Source organism: Pseudopipra pipra, chromosome 1, assembly GCF_036250125.1.
Source record: "Pseudopipra pipra isolate bDixPip1 chromosome 1, bDixPip1.hap1, whole genome shotgun sequence".
NCBI lineage: Eukaryota > Metazoa > Chordata > Aves > Passeriformes > Pipridae > Pseudopipra > Pseudopipra pipra.
The window spans coordinates 42,900,871-42,922,128 of NC_087549.1; the positions used below are offsets into that span (position 1 = coordinate 42,900,871).

General features: G+C 40.7%; 2 protein-coding genes across 8 annotated transcripts in view; one reads left to right on the forward strand and one right to left on the reverse strand.

Moving 5' to 3' along the window:
- Nucleotides 1-15,932, forward strand: part of LOC135413853 (ethanolaminephosphotransferase 1-like) — a 58,279-nt gene extending 42,347 nt beyond the window's left edge. For 2 of the 5 annotated variants that reach the window (XM_064653997.1, XM_064654006.1), the window contains exons 7-10: nt 4,245-4,293; nt 6,366-6,546; nt 10,480-10,662; nt 11,803-15,932. In XM_064653997.1, the coding sequence (XP_064510067.1) occupies nt 4,245-4,293; nt 6,366-6,546; nt 10,480-10,662; nt 11,803-11,868 (479 nt within the window). In that variant the 3' untranslated portion in view covers nt 11,869-15,932. Of the gene's footprint in view, nt 1-4,244; nt 4,294-6,365; nt 6,547-10,479; nt 10,707-11,802 lie in introns of all 5 variants that reach the window. The other 3 variants (XM_064654000.1, XM_064654003.1, XM_064654014.1) reach the window with 3 other exon arrangements.
- A 334-nt stretch (nt 15,933-16,266) lies between these two features.
- Nucleotides 16,267-21,258, reverse strand: part of MAPRE2 (microtubule associated protein RP/EB family member 2) — a 100,637-nt gene continuing 95,645 nt past the window's right edge. For all 3 annotated transcript variants that reach the window (XM_064654018.1, XM_064654017.1, XM_064654024.1), the window contains one exon: nt 16,267-18,368. In XM_064654018.1, the coding sequence (XP_064510088.1) occupies nt 18,297-18,368 (72 nt within the window). In that variant the 3' untranslated portion in view covers nt 16,267-18,296. The remainder of the gene's footprint in view (nt 18,369-21,258) is intronic.

The window sequence follows — 21,258 nt, forward strand, 5'->3', positions numbered from 1 at the left end:
AAAAAAAAAGGAAAAAGTATTTAAATATTTGTCCAAGCAAATATTGAGGCCTGAATATTTTGAATCTAATTGTTTTGGTCTGGTGTCTAAGAAAGGTAAATGATAACATTCCAGTTATTTACAGTAAGCATTGACTATGATGAATTATTAATCTAGAGATGGAAAGGCCAAGCAGTATACTGAAGAAGGCCGTGTGGAGATGTGGGCAATTGAAGAATGAGAGAGGAGGGTGTATTTCATTTGTAGGCTGAAATGCAAGTGACAACTGTCTGCTGTTAAAGAGGTGCTCAACTTCTGCAATATGCCCAGAAGAAGGTCTGCACATACCTCTTCCCTGCTTCCCAAATGGGATTAATACTCTGGAGAGTCTTTTCTAGGGGGGAGCACAGCAGGGATGGTACTTTCCTGAACAAATTCACACAGTTTCCAGTGCAGTGTTCACCTAAGTCTGCATCCCTATATCGCACTATCTCATTTTGAACTTCTATCAGGAAATCCAGTTCTTAACAAATAATATTTCAGTGCTTTTCTTAGGACAGTGTAAGGATGATTCACTTGTCAGGAACTTACCAACAAAGGGGATTTACAATAGCAAAGGTGTGGAGAAGATAAACAGCAAAGATAAACATTGTCCTTCCTTTGAAGCAGTGTAATTTCTGTAAAAATAGTGGTTTATGTGTCTTGGAGTTGCTTCTTTATTTAGCGGTGTTTACAGTCTGTGAGGTTTTGTGTTTTCAGAAATGTGGCTACCTGCATCAGGCTGTCTGCCTTTGTCTGAGCACCAGTGCGGGACTGTTAGTTACTGAAATAGCATTTTCTGGAACTGAGAGTAGTGTCAGCAGTTTGTTTCTGGCCATGCCCTCTCTTCCTCTACAACAAGCAGGTCTGTCACATGAGTTAATTTAGTAAGTAACTGCAGCATGTCATGGAAACAACCTGACCGCCTGCAGGTCTTCAGTAGTCTTTAAATTTATTTACATAAGGGTTTAAAATGCCCTCATGTAATGAAACTAAAATAGATTACTGTTAGTCTAAATTACATAGGTGACAATGTACCATGATATCCATCACATGCTACCTTTTTTTTAAATTATTATTAATTTACTCAGCTATGTGAAATGACATCTTATTGTTTTGGAATTGAATTTGAAAGCACCAAATGAAAGCTTAAATTGATGGGAATTACCTTTTGATCTCTTTTACACATGTGGATAGATAGATAGATAAGTATGCATGTGTATGTGTGTATGTATCTCTGTGTTTATATATATATATATATATTTGGAAAATAAGATAATGCCTTCATTTCTGACATCTTTAATCCTGAATTTATGAATGCTTTGGGATTTGTTTGTTTGGTTTTTGTTTGGTTTGGTTTTTTAATATGGAAAAAATAATTCCCAATAAAGAGCTTTATAAATATTTATTTCCCGAAAAGGGAGTCCAGATAGTGCAAGGCAGAGGACTGATGATAGGATTGTACATAAATCCAAGGATTTGGGCTTCAGCCTTCAGCCTACTGTGACACAAGAATTTTCTGTGTGTATCTGTGCCACCCATGTGTGCTTTGGTATTTCTACCATTAATATAGACCTGTGTTCTTATAATTGGGTCTTGGATTTTAAATCAGCTGGAAAATGGGAAAATATTACAGGAGAAATTAAAAAATACTGGAAGAGCAGTAATACTTCTAAGAACACTTGAGGAGTTCTATTTTCTGTAATGTGTTAAAAACGCCTAATGCACTTAACTTGGATTTTAAAAATTATTTTAAAATAAAATATGTGCTTTTAGGACGTTAAAGAAAAAGCTCTGTGATCATCACTTGGGCAGTGCCTGGGTGGCTGTGTGTCAGAGAGCCAGCAGTGGGTTTGCTTTCCAGGCTGCACCTTTTGTTCCCCAGAGCAGCGGGGAATGGCAGCAATGCGGATGCAGCAGTTTAGCTCCTGGGCACAAAGGGATCCTTAATACCAATTAAAAAGCAGACTTAATGAGTACCAAAAGCAGCCCCCAAGCCAGGCCTCCTTAGCTAAAAAAAGATGGGAAAGCAACATGTTGTAGGAAATGATGGAATTTTGAAAATCCCCTAAGGAACAGGGGAACACCCTTTGCTTTCCCTGCTGCATCCTCAGCTCTCCCTCTGCTAAAAGCAAAATTGTGTTAAAATACAGGGGAGTAACTGGTGGAACTGCCCCATTTGGAAAGTGGCTTTTAGCTAGCTGGGGGACTGTTTGTGGTCAGTGTGTTATTTCTAACTAAAATGGCACTTCATAAAAATAACAAATTGTTGGCAACCATTGCTCTTTGAATTCTATTTCTAGTTCTAGTCTCTATTTCTGTTCCTCTTGGTTGCTTTTCTCCTAACAAATCAAACTTCAGGATTGCAGCAGGAAATTTAGATTTAACCTCAAGAGTCAATGTTTTGTCTCATGTCTGCTCTAATGTGATACAGATGTTGGAACTGCTGTACGTAACTCAAGATTTTATTGAACTAGCCCTCCCTGCCTAATAGAAAACATAGCTAACTGGAGTGCACATTAAACACAGATCACTCTGAAGGCACTAAACCTGTGAATTTTAGAAATACATTCACAAAATACTTGGGATATTACTTCAATTGCTCATCCTTCAGCTGTTTGATAGGGAGTTTCTACTATGCTAAAGAAGCAGAGCTCTTTATCTTACTTGTTTTAAAAAGCAAAACCAAGAAGTAAGCATGAAAAAAAAAATGCAATACCTGAAATTATTTACAGGCTGGATATTCTTTTTTTTCTGTTCTTTGTTCCTCTCTCTTTAAAAAATAACCAGCAAGACTAGAGAGATAGATTATCTGTTGCATCCCTTTTTACTTCTCTTCTCCATCAATCCTGATCTCCGCTATTCTCGGGTTTTTTTAGTTTTCTTTCTCTTGAGTTACCACTGTGGCCAGAGCATGCTAAATGTTTGGGTATGTCTTTGATGAGGACTGAACAGTAAACACTGACATTTCTCAAGACTCTGCTATGCCACGTTAACCCCAGTACAAAGTCATCTGAAATCAGCTCTTTCCTCTATTTATTCATTCTTTTTTCCCCCTTATTTCTAATAATGAGATTAAAGTTTTCTAATTTTCTGTACAAACAGTACACTGTGTTTCTTAAATGAGATTTTTTTTAGGGCAACACCAGAAGGTTTAGCACATCAGAGTGCTTTTCTTGCACATAACCAAATAGGAATTATGTATTAATGTAGTGCACTAAACCCAGTCCTCATGGCTTATATGAAATGTGCTACCCAGAACATCCAAGCAGCAAATTGACCAGGGAAAAGCCCTCAATACACAGAAAGTGGTAGTGGTGGGAAAACCAACCCAAGAGCTCTACAGGGAAACATAGAGATTAAAAAAGTCTTATGTATGTTTTCACCTAGTTAGGCTGACTGATATGGTGGCTTTTTTTGTTTGAATCTCGAACTTCCATTTCTTGCTGGAGTCTTCTTTGACCCTTGGGTGGACCAATGTGTTTTGGATGTAGGTGTTAGAGGGGGTACAACTGGATCTTCAGGCAACTCTGGGGCTGCTGACAACTGTGTTGATAATGGCAGGAGCAGTGCAGAGAGACACAGCTTTAGCAAAGGCAAACTCCTTGTGTTTGGGGGGTTAAAGCTGAGCTCCAGAAAGGTCACACCTGTATTAAAAAAAAAACAGTAAAAAGCCCTCACTCATTGAAATGACGGACATATCATGAAAATTAATTCATTTTAGCTATTGTATCAGCAAAACAGATCATTAGTTGACCCTTAATATACTGAATGATAAACGTGTTTTCCCCCAGTAATGTGAACAGTGCTGTTTGAGGTTAATTGTCTTTCTGTATTCCACTGGAAGGCTTTTAGTGCCAGACTTGGGTTTTTTTCTACATAGACAGCAGCTCAAGCAAAATACGGCTGTCCTGGGTCCAGCAGAGGAGCCTGTATGAAAAATAATTGGTCCTACCTACTAGCTACAACAGAATTTTTAAAATCCTTTCTGGTCTTGTCACTTGTTATACAAGAAAATCTGTATCAGCAACTATTTCTAGCAGCTAACTTCTGAAAAAAAAGAGGAAGGTTTTATTATTGCCTAAAGCTTCCAAATTCAGTTTGTATCCTATAATGAGTACAGGAATACCGAGTCGTTTTTAAAATAGCAGATTAGCTCTGTTATCGTATGAGAAAACTCTGAGGTCATCAGTGTAGCATTACATATTAATCTTTTTCTCTTCCAGGCTTCAGTTTATTTCTTTCATTTCCACAAACACTATACAATATTCACAGGTAAGTTAATTAACATTAAGTAAGTTCTATTCCCTCCAATTTAATTATGTATATTTAAGGGTTTCCTCAATTAGAAATAAATTTTATGCTTGAAATAGCCTAGCTCCTTTATCCAGACACTGTCCTGATAACATAGTAACAGGTTTTTCTGGTCAGTTTTCAGAATCTGACTGGGTTTTTTTCCATGTTTACAACTCTCCCCTTTTTCTTTCACTTGCCATTCTCCAGGCAGTCTCACAGTGGTCCTTCACAGTAAACTGATAAAAGCTCTGTAGTTAGAAACATTGTGTTTTAGTTGCAATCAAATGTCATTTGTAACTTCTGCCTGCACTAAGTAAAATTCTGTAGCTGATCATCCTACAGTCAGTGAAATACTTCATTGTCTTCCAGGTCCTTCTGTAAAACTCTCCTCTGTATGAAGTCTGCAGATAATTGCTCTCAGATATAAGCTAGGCAGGTGGCAAGCTGTGATTACATCTAAGAGCTGGCTTGCTCCACCTAGGAATTTTATCCACAGTTATACTGTGATGGCCTATTTTTATTAACACAACCTGCCTTCCACTAGTATTTGATGGCTCATTTCACTCATTTGTCACTTGAGGTCTCTCAGGTCCTAAGTGTCCCGGAGGAGGGACTGTCACTGCCCATCTTCAGGAATTAGTGGGAATTTATACTAACATTTAAATTTTGAAGAGACTATAACACAATATCTCATTGCTCCTACCCACCCCTTTTCCAGTTGTGGAACTCAGTGTAGTTAATAAAAGCACGAACAGCCCTGAGTTTGAGGCAGGAAGAAAGGGGAGTCAGGAGATGTGGGGCAGGAAAAGCTGAGGACTTGCAGAAAGGCTGGGCTGTGGGGCAAGGGACTCTGGTTTGGGGACGACTGAGTGAAGGAGGGAAGCACCTTGTGCACGTCAGCCCCTGGCAGTAGCAGCATTTGCCCCAGTAAATATTTCAGTTTTGTTTTCCTTCCTTTCATGTCAGGAATTTTGTTTGGTGTTTTCCTTTTCAAGTCATCATTCGAGGTAGTTCCTCTCAAGCCTTCCAGTGGGTTTATCATTCCTCTGAACAGAATGGCACAGTAATTTTAAAAATCCAGTCAGGTTTGCTTGAAGGATGCACATACAAGCTCTTTGGTGATGAGGGATTTGAGTTTTCCAATCATCTCCTCTCTTTCTTCATACTGATGCCTGTTCTCGGTTTTATTTTAGGAGAAGAGTATTCTTTTTTGGCATGAGAAAGATATTTCTTGGATTTTTGTCTAGCTGTTTCTATAAATATATATGTTCAGAGATTTTAAGCAGGACGTTTCCCAGTACACTTCAAACACAGAATTGCTCTTCTGAACTAGTGGTTTCATGGTAGTGAACTTTAGTAAATTAAACCTCCTACTCCTTTTATAACCTCAGAATGAGGTTTGCCTGAGTGAGAAAGATGCAAGATACAGGTAAAAGCTGTTGACCTTACAGTTACCAGTTTCCTAAGTTACGTAAAATGCAGTCATTTACTACCTTTAATAGCACTACCTTTAAAAGCCATCTTAAAATATCCAAGAAAACACAGTGCATCATTAATTTTCCTGTACTGTAATTAGCCAAAGAAGCCTCCCCTTTAGGCTGTACTTTGACAATGGTACAGTAGTGTCTAGCAGCATCACCTCTAGACCTAAACAACAGCAATACCTGTCAGCCATGTGCTTGACTCTTCTGCCACTGAAAACATGGGGTGTATTGACTGAAACAATTTCATGTCTCATAAGTTTCATGCTCTATTTTGAATTCACAGCATGCCTGTATACTTGAGAGTACTGCAGCTCACTTCATGTGAGTTTAGTGGTCCATTGCCAGGCAATGGTGAGCAGGTGAAGCTGACCAGGAGCTATGTGAATAAACCAGTATAATTTAACCCCAGAAATAAATGTTACTTGGGCATACTACAGTTTCTTGAAAAATGTCTGCACATTTGCACAGGTAGCTATGTTGCAAGATGAACTCCTGGGCTGAGTTAGGCTAGAGGTTGAAGTTACTGTGTGGAAGTAGAACGGATAAATTTTCTGTATTTACTTACAGAGCACATTTAAAGAAAACACTGAAGCATGATTCTCTGTATGAAGGACTCCTACCCCTTGTGTCACCTCTGTTGCTGTTCGTTCTTCTTACAGTCTGGGTGGTTTTATCTCCAAGCAACATATTAGCAAAGCAACCAAGGCTGTTTTTATGGATGGTTGGGGTTGCTTTCTCAAATGTTATTGTAAGTATACTTGAGGTGAGATATTATTTAGAGATAGCTTATTTAGAGATAGCTATTTATTTTTATGTGAATAAACAGAAGGGGACAAAATGTAGCTAAAATCAGCAGAGTCACTCAGCTCTTCTACCTCTGTGTTATGCTCTGTCTCATAAAAATACTCCACAACACTTGTCTGGACTAGGGACATTTACAATACTGAAATACCTACTCTGCCAGAGCATAACACTTTTATGAGGGTTCTGGGATTTTTTTGTTTTGTTTTTTTTTTTTTTTTTGATAGTGGGTTTTTTTGTTTTCATTTGGTTTGGTTTTTTGGGGGGTTTTTTTTGAGGGTTTATGACAACCCTAGGGAGGCCTTACTTCAGAAGTATAACATACTCCCCACACACAGGCAGAACTGGGGACTTGTCAAAGTAAAAGAAAAGTCAAAACAGGCACAGATTTATTAGCAAGAGTAGAGGGGTTGTAGCTTTCCCTTGCTCTTTGTGCCCATTAGTGCTGTACATGTATTCCTGTATCCTGCAGTTCAGCTGATCCTACATTTTCCCTTCACTGCTTAGAATAAGGCCATACCATTGACAGGATGTTTTAGGGAAAGATGTGAAGAGATGCAGTTGCCTCGTGATGGCTCTCTGCCCACAGATTAGTTTCTCCTATACCACATCATTGTGACCAGTTTCCCCCCTTTAATGCCTGTGAGGCAACATAAACCTCCATGAAGTACCAGCATGGGCAGCCAGACAGTGGTGCCGAGCACTGCAGGTAACCCAGGGCTTTATTCTCTGGAGGAAGCCCTTTGCCTCTCTTGCCAGGAGAGTAGCCAAGCAGAAAGGTGATCCTCCCTTTAAGCTAAAAATACCCTAGAGGATAGTGCCTAGTGTCATCTTAGGAAAATAGTCTCCAACACCATCTAAAACTGTGTCACTGAGCAATGCTACATCTGATTTAAAAAGTGAAAGACTTGAAGTGCCTTGCATTATGAGAGAGATCTTAAAAATGTAGGATTTTAAAAGAGAAAACATAACCTCTCTAGAAACTTGTATTCAGGAATGGAAAAGAAATCATAATTGTGATGTTTGTTAGATGTATCCTATAAACATACTTTTCTGAGGGTCACAGATCAAACAGTTCCATCTTAAGGACTTAATCTCATAAAAATGAGGTTATTTTCAGATGTGTTAAGTTTTATTGTATGCATTTCTACCCCTTTTTCTTAAAAGAATAGCATAGATTCCAAAATGAGAAATAAAATTATTTCATGCCAGTAGGGAAAATGCTTTCAGTGTTTGGCAGATGGCAGTTTATGCATATACATCTTAGCCAACCAAGAGTGATTGTGGCAGGATGCTTGCAGAAGAAAAACAGTAAGGTAAACCAAAGGTTTCTTTATAGACTGCAGTTTATCAGACATTGAGTGCAATATATATTCTTCTAGCCTTGTTTTTAATTTTCCCAAAACATATACTGCAGTGTTAGAGGCTCACGTGAATTAAAAATGTATGCATGTTAGCTGAAATTTTTAACATTTTAAAAGCAAGCATTAAAAATGTATGGGTGTTAGTTGGAATTTATAACATTTTAAAGTTGAAAAACAAGCCGGTATTTCCTTTCACCTCCACTGGTCCCTTATACACACGTTTTTTCCAGCATCAGAGTAAGGCTTGTCATGGCAATACTTTTCTTCTCCTTGATAGCCTGACACACTGGGTTTCCACTATCTGCTCTGCAGACCACAAACTGCAGCCCACATTTCTCTACCTGCCAGTATCTTGAACCTCCCATGCCTTTGACAATGTATTTGGTCACCCAGCAGATCCCCTAAGCTAAATGCCTGGTCTCAGACTTCGTCTTGCAGCCACTCAGCATCAGGGCAAGTAGGGAGCAGGCAGAAAGGCGGGCTATATCCAGCATTTTTGGTTAAACTAAGGAAGTAAGTCCTTCAAGGTCTAAAAAAGCAAAGCTGCTTACTCACGAGAGGAGGACTTCTTTTCCCAGTCTCCACAGCTGGCAGTGGGACTGCCTGTGGATTGACTGCCTCTCTTGCCGGGAAGCTGACCCGGCTTTGAGATTTGTTCATACGGCAAGTGTCACAAGTATCCAGGTCCGAGCAAACCACCACAGAGCACAGCTGCCACAGTTCCCATGTAGGAAGCCCTCAGAGGCACATGTTTGAGTCCAGGAGGAGTGATGGAGTGGGTAAGTCCCATGGAGGGCAGTTGAGCCATCCCCATAGCAGGAGTGCAGTGGCTGACGTGGTGGCTGCCATGACGAGCTGGAGCAGCTCAGACTCATGAGATGCTTCTTGAGGAATGTTTCCAGGGAAAATGGTTAAGGGAGAAGACATTAAGGTCCTATTCAGGGGCACAAACCACAGCCACTAGAGGATTAACTTCAGCAGGGCCAGGGAAGCATTGAAAGGCATAGGCGAGGGGGATGGAAAAGCACAGGGCACAGTCCCTTACCTCTTCTTTCCCATTTCCCTGTTCAGACACCAGTGCTTTCATCTCCTAATGCTGTTTTTGCCTCACTTGTAGTGTCAGTCAGTGCTTCAGGACCAAGGGGAAAAAGGAATTGAGGGAGGATCGGAGAGCATAGTCCATTTTGCAGTCCTGTGATACACTGAAGGTGAATTGCTCCAAATATTAATAAGCGATCTTTATCCAGTACTGTACTTAGCATGGTATACTAATGGTTTAAAACAATGTGAAATTCAACCTCTGGACAGGTGCAATTATTTAGCAGAAAAATTATAGCATATAGATTGCTTTAGCAATTTCTGATACCCTCTGGAATGATTCCCAAAGGACCCATAAAACTAGTGGTATTAAAAAAATTCACAATCAATACTGAGAATGCATTGTAAGTGCAAATATTAACCTGAGGTACAAATGCTTACTTCTTTCATTATTGAAAGTTAATTATTTTTTCATGGTTTATTTTTGCATTCTTCAGCTTGAACAGAACGGGCAGTAAAGCCAGTATTTTTTCCCTATGGTCAGACTCCTACTGCTGCTGTCATAAGATTTCAGGCAACTGCACAGGGAATGAGTTTTTCATTCTTCTACTTTTCTCAGGATACATAAAATCTATTTTTAACCACATTTCAATTTTGAGTGAAACTTAAATGGGTAAAATATTTCTGATGTGCCTAAGTTCCTTTTTATTTTTGTAAAGGGCATTGTGTGTATGAGACACATTTCTTAAGGAGCCTAAACCAGGCAAAACACTTCGGTGTGCTTAACTGGTTTTAAAATGCTGAACTTCAAGTGAGTTCATCTCATTAGGATTCAAGAACTCAGTAGAATTAAGCTAATTGCTTTCAGTTAAATCATGCACCACATATTCATTTTTTCCGTCATTCTGAGTGGGATCCCTTTCCGTGGGCCCCCAACTACATCTCCAGGGAATCCGCTGCCATGACTGAGCCAAGAAAATGGTGTTTTAGTACATGAAGGAGTGCTAGAAAAGAAAAACAGGATTTGAAAGTGTCATATATTGTATTCCCTCCCTTCTATACAATGAAGCAGAAGACATTTCTGTCATGCCATGTGATTAAAATACCATTATGCTCTCCCAGTGATTAAGTGGTGGCACATTTGATTTGGGATCACGACTTTACGAGCCTCTGTAAAAACATAAGGTGGCAAACAAACTCCCCTTTTGTGAAGATGTGCTTCAGCTTATCGAGTGTGTCATAACACTGTCTCTAGAAAAGTGTGTATTTTAAATTTCTTGTAATAATGTCCTTTAGGACTCACAGTGAGGCACAAAGATGCACCTATGGTAATCTTCTCATCAGAAACAAGCCTCATTTTGAACTCTAGCCTTGTTTTCCCCTCATCCAAAGCAACCCACAGAGAAAATGGATGTACTTTTACTTGGACCCCTGGGACTGACCCAGCACTTCTCACCTGGCCCCTTTTGCTCCAACAGTGCAAGGTGATCATCTGCCAGATGAGCGGCACCCAGCCGGAGCTTTTCCACTGGTTCCTGTTGCCGCTGGCACTGGTGGTGTACGCAGCCATCTCCGGGCTGCTGGGCTGGATGGAAGAAGCTGTTCTTGCCGTGTTCACCGCCCTGGTCACGGCCGCCCATGTGCACTACGGGGTCTGCGTGGTGAGCGGGTGCCTCCGAAGCAGCCACAGAAGAGCTGCCCTGGGGTGGGCAGGAAGATGGGGTCTGGGAGCAGTTTCTAGATGGGGCGGTGTCTGGGAGTCTGAAAGTTCAATTAGGGTGTTTTTTTTTTGTGTTTTTTTATTTAGTCTAAAGTTAAAAGTCAGTTTATTACAGGCAATGCCTTTTTGCAACAACTTCAATGACTTGAATTGTTCCAATGTACCCAAATGGTTTTGGCTTTAAACCCATCACAATCAGAATATTTATGGACTGGTTTTATGTAGCAGCTGACCCACGTGGCATGAACACTCCCACCCCTTTTTTTGGCCTTTCTTCTTCCTGAGGTTACCTGACTGAAAAACTAGCAAGGTAAAATGCAAAGTGCCATGAATAGAATTAACAAAATAAGGCCAACTTTGCTTTGAATCTGCGGGCAAAATAGGTGTTTAATTTCTAATCTTTTCTTGGCCCTGTGTTAGCATCTCTCAAGCTAGAGACATGAACAGTTTTCCAGTTCATCAGTCTTACCAGTGCATTTTTGTGTCTGCTAGATCTCAGACTTGTCATTTATTGTCATCTGACTTACTGCTTAAATTCATTTTTACTTTGCTGATGCCCTCTTCTCTAAATTGTCAAATAATCCTTTAGCAAGTGTTTTCATGGGGATTTGCTTTTAGATAAAATACCTAGCATAGCAAAAATCTCATTTCAGAGGGAGTTGTTCAGCATTCTTTAAGACCCACCATTGGGATGTAAGGATTTTCTTTGAAAGAAGACTTGTCAGCAGACACTGGTGTCATAGTAGAGTCTACCCCAGCATCAATATGGGCCAACTGGTGAGGGTCAGAATGGAAATACCTGGTCAAAGTTCACTATTGACTGAGAGGGCCCAGCTCCATCACGGTTTATGTCATCTGTGAATCTGGTCTGTAGCAAATTAACTTCCCATTGGTGTGATGCAAGAGGAATGTAAGGACCACAGCTCTCTTGCTTGAATACTTGCAGGTCCTTGCGTACTTGTAGGTCCCCAAGTACACGAGGACTGTGGTTGGGTCCTCCCCCCTCTGACTGGGAAAGGAGAGGCAGTGAATTGTGAAGCACGTACCAAACAGGCTGCTAATCTCCATGATTTCTCTTTAGGGTAGGCAGCTGAGTGAGCACTTGAACATTTACATCTTTTCCCTGAAGAAACGCATCCAAGAGTGAACACCTGCACTATGATCAGACTGTAACACTTACGTGGAGATCTGCAACTCTTCTGATGTGATAAACAGTTGGAATTAATCTGATCAAAATAACCAAAGAATAGAACAGTACAGATATCTGAACCACTGCGACAATGAGCTATGCAGCAAGATGCTTCATCTCAGAGGAAGATTCCTGTCCAGCAGAGAAGTGTTTACCAAGTTGTTCTGCTGCTAACATTTATTCTCTTCTAACACTAATGCTGTGTTACTGGCCTCTCTGAAGCTTTTGTCTTCCTCCTCCTTGCCATTTTGTCCAAAGTCCTGGATAAATTCATGCCAGGTTACATAAGCTTCTTGGTGGTTTATAACCAGCACTGGTTTCGCCCAGCCTAGTCACCAGTGGGACTCCAGCAATGCAAACACTCCCTGTATGTCCTTCTCACTCAGACATCTGTGCCTGCTTCATTTTCCGTATTTATTTTCTCACAACTCATTTCTTCCATACAACCTCCTGAAAGGCTTATGCACATTCAGTCTTTTCCTCACCTCAAATGAATGTGTGAAGACAAGAGAATGAGCTGAGAAAGCTATGGGTAAAGTGTTTTTGAAATGTACATTTTTTTTCCCATTCTCAGCATTAAGATGAGTCTCAGCTGACCTGTATCTGTCAGAAATGCAGGCTCTGTACAGCAGCAGTTGACCTTTATATTTATTTCCTAGGCAGTAACAAGCACATTGTTGATATTTCAGTATCAACGAGCAATATACTCTACAAAGGTAACCAGCTGAAAATAAATTTGGCCAGCAAACCTTCAAAGATTCACACATTTCACTGCAAAACTAGTTTAGGTCAAACATCATGTATGAGTGCAAAATGCAAAACAAACCATTATTTGCCTGTGTGCTTGAAGCAAATTCTTGTGGGTTTAGAAAATGACAAAAGAAAAAAAAACAAGAAGAGCTTTTTTTTTTTTTTTTTCAAACGTTACACATTTGCATGCAGATGTAAACTGCTCACTTCATCTACGATACATGTAGGTTTTCTGCATGCCTTGGAGGAAGGAGTAAGAATTTGAGTTTCATCTCTTTTCATATGCTGCCCTAGCCAGAGGGACTTTGTGGTCTTGAAGCACTAATGAAACAATCTGTCCATTCCCCAAGGTAAGCATGAGATTACATTTTTTGCACAGAGGGATGTGATTGACAGACTGGCATATTTATTAACTATTTTGCTTGCCAGAAGCCAGGTAAAAGCACAATTGTTGAGCTGCTAAGGCTTAAGTTCACCTTTTTCAGTTCTTAGACCATTTCTCTGGGTTTATCACTAGCCTGATCATTCTTCCCCCCCCCCCTTGTTAACTTACCCTTATATCAGTAGCTCCTATTAGTATTTTCAGCTGAGCACTGACCAGTCATATGAACAGCTTCAATTTAAGCTGGTGCTGCCTGTTACAGGAGTTGTCCTCCCACAACATCAGCAGGTGATTTCCCCGGGCAGCCCTTCCTGGGTGCCAGGGGACAGGCCTGCACATCAGCTTCCCCTCATCACAAAGCAGAAATCCACACCGACTGGGAAGGTTTCTCGTGATTTGAAAGTATGCATGTTCCACCTACCAAATGAGCATGTTGAGGGTCCCACCCCCCAAATGAACATGAGACTACAGTCACAGTTCAAGCAGCTTAAGCTTTGAGTTGGGCAGAGGTGACCGGTCATCCTGTTAATGCAGAGTCAGAGGTTTTTCCAAGAGCCCTGCAGGGAAGGGAGGCTCCCGTGCCCTTTGGTACTACTGTGGTCCAGCTCCAAGAGACATCTTCCAGCCTTCCTCCCCACTGGTGCGGTAGGCATGCCCCTATCCTGCATGATGCCCAGGGAGTGTGGGGTGTCCACCAAGGCACTCCCTAAGGACTCTCTCAGAATAAGTCTGAAGGCTGGTTATTTAATGAAGTTTGCTAGAAAAGGCAGTTTGTGTTGAAGGGTAATGACAAGTTTAATGTTGTTGCATGCACCCAACAGTGTCAATGTTTGATGGAATTAAATACTACATCCAATACCAGAGACATAAAAGTCTCACCTACTTTATAAAGGAAGTTTATATTTCACCCTTCCATCACAAGTGTCTGGAGGACGTTCTGATGAGAAAAGAATTAGAATACAATAAAATTACCTCTAAATTGGTTGTACTGGAGAAACTCTGTGGACAGGCTTCCCTTTTATGTCTGTCTTGCACTTAATTAGGAAACAGCTGGAAATAAGGGTCACAGAAGCAGCACTATTTGATGCACTGTAATGGAGTATTTTGAAATATTCATTAAATGAAATTATAAAACTTGAAATACCACAACCTGCCTGCACTTGTACCTTTCTAAAGAGAAATACAGTGTCACTTTTTAAGGACATTAAGCTCTGGCCGAGTTTTTCACCTTCTATATGAAAACATGGCAAATAATTTATTTTTCCTTTTTAAAGGAACTTGTCACTACAATCTCTATAAAGACATATATAAAAAGAAATCATGTATTACACAGTGTATATATTGAGTTTTTAGCCATTCTAGATGGTAGCTGGTTCAATGAACAGGAATAAAAATGCTTTGCTCATAGGGTGGTATGGTCACAGATTTATTTTGCAAAGTCAGATAACTATGTAGATGACCTAACAGTCTTAACAAAGATTTTTTTTTTTTGTTGCAACATTATGGCAGAACGTTTTGAACAGGAAAATAGGTACCTTTTTTATGCTTTTGAACATTTGCACTAGCCCAAAGACATGCCTCCCCACCAAGTCTTACAAAAAGCAACTCAAAAGAGCAGCTCTCCCAGGTTTGAACACCTGGGTTGGAAATGGGCTCCTCTATCCCTGCTTCATCCTACCCCCTCTATTAGAAACCTTCCCTGAGCGGGGCTAAGCAAAAATTTGGCCTCAGCCCCAGGAATACCTGATAGCAGTGGGGCCCAGGCTGGTGGCACACAACCATGGCACAAAGGGGTCCTGAGCCAAGGCTCGAAGCCTCGGAGATTGAGCAGCAACTACTGTGGCAACATTGCTCATGCTACAAAAGATCAGAGCAGTGAGAATTACAATGAAGTTTCCCCCCTTTTATTCCAAAAAGCCTAATACTTTAATCTGAAACGCAGGCAGGTTTTAGGTACTGCACTGAAGATTCATCCTTGAATACTTGGCCACTGCAGGAAAGTCCACTGGGAGTTTCAGTGCCCTTGCTGTAGTACTCTCTTCACCTCCTGGCTGCTGCCAGTTTTGCTGTTGTATCAAAACTGATACACAAGAGATTTAGTACTCTGAAATCCAAAAGCATTTACCATAAAGAAAAATGTGCTGTTTACATGCACAGGCATACAGGCATTTTCTTTTTGATTTATAGAAGGGGATGCAGTTGCTGAGCTCTTGGGGAAACAGATGCTACCCACACACACACAGGATAAGTGAACTTTTGGTTTTTTAACGCAGCTGCCTTTTTCTTCCTGCTCCCATATGCAGTCCCTGATGAATCAAAAATATGTATTTTATCCAGAAAAGTATTACTTTAGAATGTTCTGAATAGTCTCTAGAGCTAGACAGATTTTAACATATATTTTTTTATTAAATATGTAAAAAGATAAACGCAAGTCAAGTTATTCACATATTCAGACAAAAATCTACTCTATCATGCGACAATTTGTGGATAATGTAAAATGACTGATACATCTGAATAAGACCTTTTTTGTATCTATTATGCCATTACTTATCTATTTATAATTAACAATACATATGTTTACATTCCTTTCAGTTTACATTTAATATATAACCAAAGCTTTATGGTGTGCTATTTAGTAAAGGTAATTACAAATGCATATTAAAACCATAACAGAAGAATGGGTTACTCACAGGGGGTGGGGGGAAAAGGACAACTCTTTCCCCTTTCAGAACACTGCTCTCCCCTCAGCACAGCCAAATTTCTAGTGCCCTCAAGGTATTTCACTGCCCCAGCTCCCTACATCAGTCACTCTGCCCTTGATACAAGCAGTGAGAGGGCTATGGTCCTCTGATTAGAAACAGGATATGAGGAATTTTCAGGAAATTAAGTGCAGCTTTTTTAAAAATTTTCTTTTTTTTTTTTTTTTTTTTTTAATACATGCTTCAAAAGAGAGAAGAGGAGAGAGGCACAACAGCCTATGAATTGTTCGGGGAGCTCAGCAACCCCAACCATTTGCACCTTTAGAAAAATGTTTTCCCTTGAAGTGCTCTCCATGCATCTGCTCAAGTATTAGCAGAAGGATGAATGGCAGTAAGCAGAGACTGATGCTGATGAAATTAAGTTTATAGCCTGATCCCAAACTCCTTGCCCCATCAGAGATCCCGTATAGGTTAAAGGACATTCTGGAATCTGGAAAAAAAATTAGTAACTGCTCTTCAACAGTATTATGAAGAACTACCATTTATTACAATGACAATTGTAATAAGTACATATGTTCTAATAAACACAAATACAACAAAAATGACAATTCCCCCATTGTGGTGATTCTTGGAAATACTTATTTTGGAATATACACATTTTTTAAATAATTAAACCAGACCTTATTTTCAACCAATTGAAATGGGAGAGGAAAGTGCTGGCCTGCAGGTTGCAAGTACTTTGACTTCATCACTAAGTAGGATGTGAAGTCAGTACTGGATTGCAGGGCTGGCAAAACTTCAGCCTGCAGGGTCCAGAAACTCTTCTGTTGTGCAGGGGGAGGATTAAGGAACTGGAAATACCTGTTCTAGTGCTTAACAGTATTTTATATATTTTCGGTGGTGCAACACAACAGCAGGGTTCTCACATTTAACTAAGAGCCACTTAGCTGCAAAAGATTGATTAGGAATGGAAAACTGCATGTGTCGTGCTTGTGTGTGCCCGAGGGTTGATTAATTGAAAACCTTTCCATGGAACCATAAGCTGGGAACGTACACTTTAGGAGCCTATGAACATCTAAAATGATTTAGCTGTTCAACAAGCTTTGGAGTTTTTCAGTGAATGCCAATTGGGATGGGATTTCCACGTACCTGCTAAATCAGCATAGCAATCTCCAGTTCAGAAGATCAAGTGAGAAACCAAGAATACCAAGCATTAAATAATCAGAGAGACGCAGTTTTATGAGAAGAACGAGGAATGCTTTATATACTCCAAGATACCACTGTTTATAAAATACCATCATTTAGAACAGGGTCATGGGACCGCACTGGAAGGGAACACTCTCACTGCAGACATCTCCAGGGCCTTGATGAAGGAAGGTCAGCCCAGAGCAGAAGCTGCTCTGTCCCCTTATGTTAGATGGTCCCCCTCTTACGTGTGCCCTGTCTCCAGGACTCCTCACTGCCTCTCCATGCTTTGGAAGCAGCCTCAAACCCGTGAGGTGTCCACGACTCACTTACATAGGGTTTGGGGAGGGGTTCATGGCTAGTGCTGTTGCTGGTTTTTCCCCATACCTTGCACTAGTGAGAAAATTTCTGTCTTCCATACTTTTATGGATGGGGCAGTGGAGGGGAGAAAGAAAGCAAAAAGAAATGGCTGGCCTACTTTGTCCTTTTCTGAGGGGTGGGAAGCCAAGGATGATGGCAGAAATCATGTCCTGCAGCTATACTTGTGTCAAGGAGATTTCTCTCCTCCATCAGCACTGAGCTCTGCGGAGGCAGAGCTGCAGTTGGAGCTGGGACTGGATTCCTCAGGAAGGAAGAAAAGCTGGGAAATGTCTGTTTACTAGTCACGAAACTGGGAGAGTTTTCAAAAAACTTAAGTGGATATCTGTTTCTCCAGAAATAAGCCAAAAAACATACCACGCAGCTTTCTAACATAGGGGTTTAAATCTCCCATTGAAACAGATGCTCTGCCTGTGAAGGCAGGAAAGGAATAAACATGAGCAACATGAGCATTTTCTTCCACAACACACCTCATCGTTATGGCTTGAGTATGACATCCACTGTATCCCTTTATTCCAATTGTTTGACCAAATTTATGCCCCAAGGCAGATGTACTAGAAAACGCGAAAGCACCACAAAGTGAGAAACACAGCTAGTGGTACGGAACTTCTTGCCACACAAAATGCCAATATAAATATGTTAGAACAAGTTACAAGTGTATCATACTTAAGACAAAAAAGAAAAAAAATAAATATATATATTTTTAAAGAGCAGAACAAATCTCAAGCAGCCAAGTGGTGAAGTTGCAGTGATGTACAGTAGGTGATGTAGCCCTACAACCTCTTGGGAAGATACACTGAAAGAGGACGTCTGCAAATGCATCTTGGCAAAGTATTGGTACAGAATGCAGTGGTTGGCTGGCACTCACTATGGTACATAAATGTTAATGGCAGACTGGGAGTGAACTGATTTCAAGTTTGAGGCCGCACATGTTCCATTCTCCAGAAGAAAGTTCTAACACAAAACGAAAATTGTCAGAGATGCTGCATGAGTCAGTACTCATCCTGCTGCTGGGGCTGTTCATGGACTTGCTCTTCACCTTCATGATCATCTGTGTGGCTCTCCTGTAGGGAGAAAAAGACCCCAAAACATTCTTCAGTAGAAAGCACTCCTCATATAATCCTGCCCCACGGTGCTCACTGTAGCACAAATCTTAACTTATAATTTTCATGCAAGTAAGTACAAAAGGGGCTGTTACCTAAGAAAAGCAGTCTCTTGTAGTATTACAATAAAATGCATTTACTTTACTTTTAATCGAGGCATATGCAGTACTGATATTTCCTTAGAAAAAAATGTCAGCTTTCAACATCTCTGAGTGATATCTGTTCTGGTAAGCAAACATTTTTAATAATTAGACAGTGACATGCCAACAGTTAGATGCTGTATCATACAATACTGATATCCTCCCATTTTCAGTTTGTCCAAGGTTTTCTGAACCTGTTTGCTGTGGTTTTCACACAATCTTCACTCTGGGTTTATATCGCTAAATGGACATGACACTTGTGCTATCACCTCCTTTAAAAATTAAACACAGCCTCCTTTTTGAGGTCAGGCATTCTACTTTCCCCAAAATAATACACCCATGCTAACTCCCAAAGGCTTGCATACACATTTTCTTGGGGAGGTGGGGGGAAGAGTCCAGTATTCACTGATTTATAAAGCTACTGCCAAATTCACTAATCACCAAATAAGCACTTCCCATTTACAAATGCTTCTTATGCACCAAAGCTGTCCCTCTGAATATACATTTCCACCGGAAGACAAATCCAACTCAAGGTGATATCAGTTCGAAACAACTTCCAAGTTAGAGACAACAGACCTAGTATCCTGAGTTGACCTGGATGTTATCTGAGTTCAGAAAGTCTGGCTGACCCTTAGAGCATTCCTTCTGGATTCCCATTAAGCACAGCTGCATTTACAGCTTTCCTCTCAAGTGGTTTCCATTTTTCCACAGCATGGTTCACTGAAAAGATCCCTCTCGCACATGCTCTGCCCTGCATTAGTACCACTCTGCCGTTGGCAGCTCTGAAGGAAAACACTTTTCCAAGACACTGAGCTGCCATTCAAGTGCATCCCCAGTCCAGTACCTGTGCAGAACTCTCCTGGCTCCCAGCAATTTCGTTAGAAGCAAGTGGCTTGAACAACAAACTTGAACACATTGATACTGCTAAGTTTTCAAATTTGAGGCAAAAATCAAAAGAAAAGTGAGGCCATGATTTGACTTTTTCCACAATAGTCCAGAGCAGCTCATGAAATAAGCAAATTCGCTTCTGGCAATAACATATTTGTATTTCTAAAGGACAAGAGCAGGAGAATAAGACTCCTAATAGTTGCTGATACAATGGAAATAGTCAGCTGTTTGCCACGAACAGAAACAGGCCAATTACAACTGAAAGCAAGCTCTCTATCACTCAGGTGCCATTTTCAGGTAAAAGCCACGTATTGATCAGGACAACTGAAGTTTAGCACCTTTTGGCCCCTTGGGGGGAACGATGCCCTTATTACATACAGTAGGTACATCATGTCAAAACAGCTTTGTGCACAGTACCTAAAAACTGCAACTTCTGTGACGGGCTGCAAGGGTGCGGGACTTGCAGAGAACAGAGTTTCACAGAGAGGAGCTGACAGCTGTGAGAACGTGGCCCTGCCTCGCAGGGTGAGAAAACTGAAGCTGGTTTAATGAGCAATGTTACCTTAACCCCATCTATCCTGACCCTCCTTATGTGTTGAGGTGATCTGCTCTGGAATGCACATGTTGCACAGACTCTCTGTATGCCCAGTTTATGTGATACCCCTATTAGAAAGCCCACTCATGTGGACTTTATAGGTCACATATACATGCCCCCTTTTCATTCATACAATAGGAAAAGCCTCTAACCATGGGAATTGGCTTGGGAATATACTCCACAGCTCTGAAGAGGAGTGGTGGCTCCTCTCTTGCCAGGTCTACCTTTGATGGAAATAGTGAATCTTATGCCACTGACTCCCTCAGAAGTCATTCTGAGACCTGGGATACATGCTTCTCAGTATGTATAGCTTGTACAAATACATGAAATGGGAAAGACAAGAGTCACTATGCCCAGTTACTTTGGGACTGTGGAATCTCCTTGAATAGCATCCCCTAATAAGGAAAGTAGTGGAAGATCTATTTAGAGCATTTATTTCTGGCTTGAGCCACATGACCATGGTCATCTCTGTCACCCATGCTGAGAAGTGCTCCCTTTTGACCCTTAAATCCATCTGCCTCAAACTATTCAGGTGTGCCTGTAGATTGAAGAGCTAGACTATGAAAACCAGGTGTTGGGGAGAGTGGGTCTTTTTCCAAAAGTAGCAGCAGAGGAGTAGCTGCTAGAGCAGAAAGTTACCAAACCAACTGCATTTTGAGCAATTGCTCTGGGAAACTGAGATATCAAACGTGAGCAACTCACCCAAATTCTACATGAACTGAACCAGAACAGTTCACGTAGGAAAGCAAAAGCTTTCCCAAGTTTCTGCTTTATGCCAAGACCCACATGTCTGTGTGTTTCATAACTACACATATAGCCTCTTCTTGTCCATCAATCTGAAGCTATCCTACTGTAATACCATATGACCAAATGCTTTACACACTGAGATCCTGACACTGTCTACAGCAGTCGTAGCTTAAGAATTAGGAGCCACGTCTTCTCACCAACCAAATGTAGCCTTTTTAGCACTGTTCTCTGTCAAGTCTGATGTTTTTGATGAAGAAGTAAGATTACAAATGAGTAATCTGTAATTAAAAATTACAGTGGATTACAGCCAAATGTTAAGTGACAGTAGCAGATACTACATCCCTCTTGGGTAAGCAGAGATAACGATGAGGTTTAAAACAGAACCGTAACAGAGAAAAGAAAAGGGAGCCTCTATGGACAAGGAACTCAAATGGACTGATATCTGTGCTGCTCAAACTCACCAAAACTGACAAGACAAAAA